The sequence below is a fragment of the Carya illinoinensis genome, chromosome 14 (genome assembly GCF_018687715.1).
Source record: "Carya illinoinensis cultivar Pawnee chromosome 14, C.illinoinensisPawnee_v1, whole genome shotgun sequence".
Taxonomy (NCBI): Eukaryota; Viridiplantae; Streptophyta; class Magnoliopsida; order Fagales; family Juglandaceae; genus Carya; species Carya illinoinensis.
In genome coordinates, this window is record NC_056765.1 from 3,883,396 (window position 1) to 3,893,055 (window position 9,660).

At 33.2% G+C, this 9,660-nt stretch overlaps 2 protein-coding genes across 2 annotated transcripts; both read right to left on the reverse strand.

Moving 5' to 3' along the window:
• Positions 1–3,711: 3,711 nt before the first annotated feature.
• LOC122293365 lies at positions 3,712–7,382 on the reverse strand. The gene is made up of 5 exons (XM_043101923.1): positions 7,146–7,382; positions 6,721–6,828; positions 5,414–5,476; positions 4,141–4,173; positions 3,712–4,016 (listed from the first exon to the last, which is right to left on the reverse strand). Exons 1-5 carry the CDS (start codon positions 7,204–7,206, stop codon positions 3,718–3,720), a joined length of 564 nt encoding a protein of 187 aa, XP_042957857.1. The 5' UTR covers positions 7,207–7,382; the 3' UTR covers positions 3,712–3,717.
• LOC122294712 lies at positions 7,360–8,703 on the reverse strand. The gene is made up of 2 exons (XM_043103634.1): positions 8,352–8,703; positions 7,360–7,847 (listed from the first exon to the last, which is right to left on the reverse strand). Exons 1-2 carry the CDS (start codon positions 8,674–8,676, stop codon positions 7,360–7,362), a joined length of 813 nt encoding a protein of 270 aa, XP_042959568.1. The 5' UTR covers positions 8,677–8,703.
• Positions 8,704–9,660: the final 957 nt, after the last annotated feature.

The window sequence follows — 9,660 nt, forward strand, 5'->3', positions numbered from 1 at the left end:
TTATAATTTTAATAATAAAAAAAATGAAAAGATAAGCATACTGATATATATCCACTGACACACTATTAATGCTTTTGCATGGGCTTGAATTTCTTAGAGATAATTGGTTATAAGGTCTAACTTGTTAGATTATAATGTGATTAATGTTTGCTAATTCACTGGAAGAGAAATGCACATATATGGTGTTAAGTTTATGTGGAGCAACTTTATTAATTTACAAAAAAATTCTCTACTTCTAATTAGTTATGCTGATTATGAAAAAGATTTGTATATGTAAAATTTAATAACGAGGACCATCTAAGAATTATATCAATTTAGAGCATGCATAAATCTTCTGTTGAATCCAAGATTTCAAGTTTTGTGTAATTATATATTTACACATGGATTTTGATGATAACAAATGAATTCAAAAAATAAAGAAGTCTCAAGCTCAAGTTGTCTACATAATGGAGTCAAGCACATCAAGGAAACAAGCATGAGCAAGAAGGGAACAAGTTCACATTAAAATTATAGAGTAATGTTGTAAATCTCTTCAAAATTCGAAATTAGGATTAATGCTCAAAATTAATATTTTATCATAAAGCATTAAAATACATTTTCCACATGTGCATGAATATTTTTAAAAATTAAATTTGAAAATTTTGAAAGATGATTGATTGTCATCTTTTGCATGTGCATGCCTTGATTAAAGGGTTGAACTTTGAAAATATTAAAGATGATTGATTGTCATCTTTTGCATGTACATGCCTTGATTAAAGGGTTGAACTTTGAAAATATTAAAGATGATTGATTGTCATCTTTCATATGTGCATGTTTTATTTGAATATTTTCAAAAGTGATTGATGCTTTTTTAGACTTATACAAAAAGTAAAAGATTAGGTTTGAATTTTTTGAAAATGAAAGTATGCTCATTTTGTCATATGCCAAAAGTAAAAGATTAGGTTTGATTTTTTTGAAAAAGTGAATGATGTTGTCTTTGACAATTGAAAAAGAAGAACCTTTTATTTGAATTTTTTGAAAAAGTGAATGATGTTGTCTTTGACATGTGAATCTTTTTAAATTTGAATATGAAGTCTCATATGCCTATAAATAGATCATTTGAGAGCTTCACATTTACAACACCAAGAGCATACAACATTCATTCAAAGCTTTCATTCTCTCTTCTCTAAGCATTGAGCCTTAATCCTTGTTCATTTTGAGAGATATAGTTTGCGCTGTATTGTTCTTATTTCACTCATTGAGGAGTGTTTTCTGATAAACTACCCACTATCAGCTTTTGTATCAGAAAAAGGGTGTGTATAACCCTTGTGTGTGTAGAAAGTATTCTACACGGGGAATAGTTGAATCACCACGTGTAAGGTGATTGCAAGTGTAGAGGGTGTTCTACACGGATCCTTTGTAGCGGTGTTGTTCAAATGTGTAATAGGTTTCTATCTCCACCTGAAGGAGGTTGAATAGTGAATTTGGGAATCCTCAAGGGGTAGCTTGAGGCGAGGACGTAGGCAGTGGGGCCAAACCTCGTTAACATACTGAGTTTGCTTCTCTCTTACCCTTACTCTTTATATTTATTGTTATTTCATATTTTGTTTATATTTTATATTATATATTTGATTTATAATTGTTATTTTTTTTAATACAACTCAATTCACCCCCCTCTTGTGTTAGTCATCTGGGCAACATCTTCCCTTTTTAATTCTTTTTGAGTCAATCCATCCATGAAAAAAGATAAAATTACCAAGGTGGGTTATAAAAAAGAGTTCTTCTACATGCAAGCGTGCCGCAGAGCGGATCGCGCACCAATGGTGACGTGGCAGTGCAATAAAAAAAAAAAACAAAACAAAAACAGGCAAAAGGAGGGAAATGTTTAGAAAGCACGAAACGTGCTCCGGAAGATTGCTTTAGCTATATATAGTGTTCGTTGCGACGAGGATTGCGACTGGCCTCCTCTGCGACCGGCTCCTCTGTGACAGCGTCCTCCGAGGTGAGTTCCACTGATCTCCTCCATCATTTTCACTCTGGCGACCAACTCAGATTTTCATTCTGTATGTTCATCTCCCAGTTTCTGTATTTTCATCTCATTAGTCTCTGTTTTGCTATATTTTCTGCCATTACAGTACATTTTGGTCTCAGCAACTAAATCCCAGCCAGCATTCCGATTTCAAATGTAAACCATCGTCTTCTCGAAAAGTACAAGTTTCCTCATTTTTAGTTTTCGTGATATTTTTTAGAACAAACAGGTTACCTTGATGTATTTTTTCTCAAACTCTATAAATCTATACCGCGGCTTCCACGTTCTTCAACTTCGAAAACGAAGAATAATAGAGATTGATAGAAGAGAAACCCTAAATCCAATTTTGGTTGCTAATACTCTTTTCATTGTTATAAATTGGTCACAATTGCCTGTTTTTCTTGTAGTGATCAGTGGTACATTATTTTGTGATAGGGTTAATGAAATACCACATTATTCATGCTTTAGGAGCACTTAATAAGTTTTCAAATATTAAGTCAACTAGTCGTAAACTTGCAAAATGCACAATAATTACTAAACGAAAAACAGTACTCAATGTAACTAAGTTGGTGTGTGTTGAGGCATTATACAACGGATAGACCCTTTAAAATTCAACATTTTGATTTACAAAATCTTGGTTGGATTCTCAAAATTTTCAAACTAATGGCATTTTCTCAAAATAATATATCCAAAATTAGGGCATATTTGGACAATGGACACTACGAGAATTCTCAGAATTATCAAAATTCTCAAACTTATCATAATTTCATTTCCAAATATTATTCAAATAATTTTCGATTTTAAAGTTTTCAATTTTTTCATCCAATCATTACCTAATTATTGTTCAAACACAATAATTAATACAAATTTTATAAAATTCAAAACAAAACAAAAAAATCAATACAACTTTTACAAACTTTAAAACAAAAATAATATTCAAATAATCTTTTAACTTTATAATATTTTTATTTAAAGTTTTCTCTCATTTTTCAAAACTCAATAAAACATTTTCATTCAAAATCATTTCACTATTATTAAAAAAATTATGAAATATTCCAAGAGTCTAAACATGCCGAATTTTCAATTCTTGCAAACTTTGCTCAAGTGAAAAGGGCGATAAGAAAACTATTTATATAATGTGCCTAAGGGAAAAAGTCGAGAATAAAAGGCACGTTTTAGGAAAATTAAAAGACTCTTAACTTCAAATAAAGTAGAAACCTAGCCAAATATATTTATATATCATTTTGATATAAAAAATTTACTTTTAAAACTATGTGCTTCGAAGATTTTAGAGTATGTAGTAAAAACAAAGTTGGTAATTTGATTGGATATATTATTTTTTATTTCATAACTTGATGCTATATGTTATATATCAATAGCACAAATCAATATGTTTAAGTATGGTGTGTTCGGGGAAGAAAAATGGGTTGTCATATGGAGCATTTATGGTTTAGTATTTTTGAGTTTGTTGGGTATCAGCTTGTTTCCCTTTTAGAATAAGAAAAACTTAATCATCAAAAGAGAGGGAAAAGAAAACATGAGAGAGAGAGATACCTTAAACCATTGTAACTCTCTTTGCATTTGTAAAGCTGCACCATATATAACATGTTTGATTAAGCATAGTGGAATCTTCTATCATTCCTGCCATATGTAACATGTTATCATCATCATTGCGATCTCCATAAGATGTCAAAGATTTCTTCTCATGATCAATCAAGCCCATATATATGGTTAAAAATCTTAGACTGACGATACAGAACAGCCAGCATAAGTAGTATGTTCCTCGAATTTCTATATCTATTACCCAAAAAGCTCGGATCCATCGCCACTATCTTAAACACAAACTCGGAAATCCCATTCTTGACAGCACGACTGATTGCATCGTAAATCACACCAATATTTTTAAGTTGTCCAGTTTGGGATGATTCTGATATCTCTTTGCACATGCAGGAAAGAAGTTCTTCTGATTGCTTATGGATCTTCTTCATGTCATATAATTGCTTGATTCCTTTGACAATTATTGAAATAATGCCAATTTAACTGGATGAAACCATAACCAAAAAAAAAAAAGAGTACAAAAATCTCAAACAAAAATTATCAAGATTGATTTTGATGGAGTGGAGAGAGTATACCCAATAAATTGCTGACAATTGATTTTGCTGGCACTGCAAAGTGAACAAAGTCTTTTCAGTAGTAATTATGGACATCATAAAAGTTCTACCAAAACAAAGCTAGTATAATAATTCTTGTTCAAATTAATTAAAATTTTGCAAGTTTCGATGGCTAAAATCTCATCTAATTAGTACTTATAAGAAAATTTTCTTTTTATTAATCCGTTTTTTTAATAAGAAAATAAATATTACTTCTTCCACACAAAAATCATGCTATAAATTAGAGTGGTTTTTCACGCAAATATGTCAGCCAATCTTCTTCTAATTGAATTTTTTAGTTAACTTTTTGTTGAGCAAAACTGACATGCATTGTCATTGTTAGTTAAGTTAACGTTCTCATCGCCCCATCCAAAAACTTTTTTCATTCACCGGGGAGAGGGGATTGGTGTTTCGGCTCCACACCCACCTCCCCTCCTCACTGGGCACAGCCTTTATTTCATTCATCTTTGTTTTTTTCTTATTTTCTTAGTTTTTTTCCATTAGCACCGTTCAACTTTGTTGATTTGCTACTTTTCAACCACCGAAGACAGACACGCACCCCTTTATCAGCTTCTCCAGATGCCGATTGTCAAGCTGGAGGAAGAAATCCACCCATACATGCGTCTCGTACACCTCACACGAGGCTTATGCTGCTCGTGGTCTTCACACGCTGCCACTATTCAGAGAGCTCTTTGCCACCACGTGCAGCAATTTCAGGATCAGCGGCATTAAATCTTCCAGATCCAAGAGTTCTCTTCACTTCATATGTGGCACATGGCCTGCATGCGCCGCCACCGCTGATAACGACCCTTGCCGGCGATTTATCACAGTTTTTAATTACTACGCTATGTTCCTGTTTTCCCTAACCAAAGATCGAGTGAAAGTGGATATGACAGTTCCTTCTAGCCAGTTCAAACCAACACGTTATAACACATCCCTTTATACTACGGCTGCTAGCAGTAGTTTTATAGTCTGTTCATCAGACTATTTTAAAACCGTCATCAAGCGTTCTCTCCCTGTGAGAATTGGGTGGGAGCTAATCTTTTGGCTTCTATCACTCCTTTTGTTCTTTCTCTTTTGTGTTATAATATGTGCTGGTTTTGGAAAGACTTTAGGAGACTCTCACTCTATCGAACTTATATTTTGTATCCATTAATTTATTTATAAATGTCTTATTTGCTGAGGGAAAACTTACAAAAATTTCAAACAAAAATTATCAAGATATCATTTTGATGGAGTGGAGATCACGGTATACCCAACAAGTAGTTGCGGACAGTTGCTGAAACTAGCAGGCGAAACAGTACTGCTGGCCCTTGCACTGCAAAATTAACAAAATCTTTTCAGTAGTACTTACAGACATGATAAAAATTCCACCAAAACAAAGCTAGTTGAATAATATTTCTTCTTGAAATTAATATTCTAAAATTCTTAATAAATAATAAGGATATTTTCTTTATATTAACCTTTTTCTTTATATTTCTGCAAAGAAAAAATAATCCACCTTACCAAACTCCCAAATTAATTAACCCTAATTAATGTAGACTTCAATTAGCGCACTTGCTGTACAGCCGCCACATTGTATCTTTAATTATCATCTGAATAGAATTCTCTAAATATTTGTGGGTGTAGACACGTTGCCGAACCAAGTAAATCTTATGTCGTATTCTAATTTTTGTTTACTTTTTGTCTTATCATTCCTAACAAATATTGTCGATCTGTTTTGAGAATAATTCATGATCATCTATCAGCCTAACTAAAAGAACTTCAATGATCCTCGATCTGTCTAACTAAAAGAATTTCATAAGCTAGGATCACTTTGGGAATGCCATCTTGTTTGGATATTTAAATTCGAATGCCATCTTGTTGCCTTGTTCTTGGGCATCATATATATAAGATACTTAATTGTTTTACGTAAGATGGCATTATATGATTAGCGTAATATGAATGGCATATATAAGTCTGATGCATGATGTTATAACTTGTATACTTTCGTATGAATTAGATATATATATATATATGTCTGAATTTGTACGTAGCTTGTGATATAAAGCTCTAAATGACTTTTGAAACAATGTAGCATGCATGCATCATATACTAAATATTGTTGGAATTTTTTGTGCGGAGCCTGATTCTATTTGTGTGTGGCCTGGTTTGATAATCTGAATCGACAAGGATTTATTGTGATTTTTTGGTGGATTTACAATGAAAATTTTTTTGACCTATTTTAGCTCTTAATCTGATCCGACTTGCTAATTAGGGCACTTTCCTATATATTGTATTAAATTCTTGTACAGCAGCTGCATTGTATCTTTGATTATCAACTGAATAAAATATTTTGTAGGTCCATGGACATAGCCACTTTGCCAATCCATGTATGCCAAACCATGTAAATTCGTGTCGTGTGTAATTGATTCTAATTTCTGTTTATTTTCTTTCTTATCGTTCTTAAGAAGTATTGTCTATTTTGAGAATTCATGATCCTCATCAGTCTAGCTAAAAGAATGCATTGATCATAAGGATTTCTTTGAGAAGGATTCTTTATAAATTAAGGCAGAAAGATACCTGATCCGACTGGTGGAACTTGAATGGGTTGGCCATTTTCAATGCTCACAATGTTCAACGGATCAGTTGCAATGCTGGTGGCAGGAGCCGATGGATCGATGCGTATACCTTTCAGCAAAAAAGGCCAACGAATCTTAAGTCCGAGACGATCAGATAGATTAAGTACTGTCATTCCAGGTCTTGGATGAACAATTTTCTTTTAAAGAAAAAATTAAAAAAAATATAGAATATATAATAACATTGGCTCTAACCATGATATATATATTGAAGCCTTCAAAAGAACCAATATATATATAGCATTAATACAGGATTCAATGCTAAATGCGTTTTATTCTCTATCAGCCACAATGTTTGCAATAATTAACGTAATTGAAAGTAGATAGTGGCAAAGTCAAGTAATGAGAGAGAGAGAGAGAGAGACTAACGGGAATAGATCCATTTTTTCCAAAAGACGAGCTGATTTCCACTCGGAAATGTTTTCCGCATAGAAGCCAATGCTAAGAAGGGGATCTCGCCGCGGTCGTCAAGAGCATGTGTCAAACTTGGATACCGCCGGATTAAATCCAAAGCAAGATCTGTTGTGTTGTGAGAGGCGTACGTACAAGAAACGAATGATGACCAAAAAAGGAATTAATTAAATTATAATGACAAGAGTTCAAATGATCGGCAATAACGGACAATAATATTAATTGGATAGTAAGTAAAGCAAAGATCGAGCACGTTAATGTTACCCAAATCTCTGGTATATATTGCACGGGTAAGAAGCATAGCTCCCTTGCGACCTTTTTCTGCAAGGACCAGATCATTCAGCGAAGTGAGAGGATACAAATACTGCACCAGTTGATCTGATCTTCCATACACAAGAGCCGTCATTAGAGCTGTGTAACCGTCACCATCTGCAATTCCGACGTCTTCTCTCGACATTCGACCCACCAACTCCTGGACTATATGGGCATGTCCAACAGCAACAGCAATGTGAAGAGCCGTTTCGCCTTTATATGTGATTGCCTGCCTTACTGCATCAGGTTGAGAATTAAGAAAGTCCTCTGCAACAGGCCAACTACCACGAAGCACAGCCCTGTACAAGTCCGCATACAGAAGATAGCTCTTGTTGACGCTGCCCATATCTGCAATTTTTTAATTTTTTCATGAGATGGTCTTTTCCCGTATCTGCACTTGATCTGGCCACATTTGACACCATATCTAGTAAATTTGGAGCCACCGGAGGTGGTGGCAGTCCGTCGGATAATATCTTTTAAAATTTTTATGATTGTTGGGAAAACTATATATATATATATATATGAATATGTAAAATTAGTTAAATAGAAATTTCATATTAATTTGTAAATCTTCATTTTCTAATAATTTGGATTTTAAAATCGATTTATGTTTTAAAAATTTTAAAATAACGGAGGAATTTTTTTAGCTTTTCAGTTTTATTTTTATTTTTATCCTTTTAAACGAACATGTATCTTTTAATGTTCATGGGTCCTTGGGGGATAATTAACTACGATAGTTTCAACTTTCAAGCCTATTGAATTTAGTTTTGGATAGAGTTACCATTATAATGCAGACTTTAAGCAATTTTCGAGCGTAGGTGGCAATGTTGAGAGAGAGAGAGAGAGACTCACCAAGCTGATACTTCTTTTTCAAAATTTGCCAAGCAGTATTGGCTGAACTATTAATGGTCCTAATCTTGGAAAGTGCGTCTGGGCCGCATGAAATCTGGATCACATGTAAAGCCATGTAATTCCTCCTTCTCCAATCGTTAATAGCTTCATGTTCGTTTTCTTGCTGAAGAAATGCTGGGATTGGGTTTCCGTTATCGTCAATGATGTCCTTCCAAAGATCTTGAGCTTTTAAGTAGGTTCGCATCCGAATCGCCCATTCCGCATAATTATATTCGTCAATCAATTCAGGAATAGCCGCAGAAAAGGCAGTACTCTTTCTTTCCATCTTAATCTATGAGCATATATATATATATATATAATCTATCTGGTGAGCTGCAGAAATATTAGAAGATCAGAAAGATGATGTGTTCGATCAAGAGCATATAGAGAGACGCAAATTACATATATAATAATACTGATTTTATAAATATATATCTTGAAAGTGAAATCTAATACTGATCATATGTGATATCATTGACTTGATGAGAAATAGCATGATTTTTCTTAACTCATATGATTGATCAAATTGAAGGATAAAGAGATCATGAAGTAATTACTTTTGAGGCAGCTACCTGCTGGAAGACTATTTTCCAAAACTGTCGCTCCTAGCTTTAAGTTTCACTCGGCGGTTGTAGTCGCAGGTAGTCTATCAAGAAATGATGGCTGCACAGCTAACCAGCTAACCATGCCAGGGTTGAGTAAAGATATATATAACTTTAAAATATACAAATTCTACGTATTTTTTATTTTAAAAAAAGTGGTGGTTGTAATCACTGATATACAGTACCATATCCATATCAACTTATGTCAATGAACATGTGATGTTTATAATAATATTTGTTTCCATTCATGATGTTCATTTATAATATATTTTTGTATGCATCAGATCAATTATGCAGTAAATATGATATATATCTATTCTATTATAATAAGTGACTATCATAATAAGTGGCTATCTTAATATTGTCATAGTAATTTTTCTTGTTTTTTTGTAAACTTTTTTTATTATACCGACTTTTTTGTTTTAAGGATACAATTATCTTTTTCTACCTCTTTCTCTCATTCTTGATTCCCTCTCTCCTCTCATCTCAAATATCTCTCTCACTTTCCGATGTCTACCTCTACCTACCTCCCTCAAACCCATCCTCTCACATTTTTCTCTAAAACACTCATATATTAATCTGAGTATAAATGTTCAAATTTGTAGAAACAAATGGCAATAAAGAACAACAAATACAAAACAAAAAAAAAAAAAAAATCTCATTAAAGA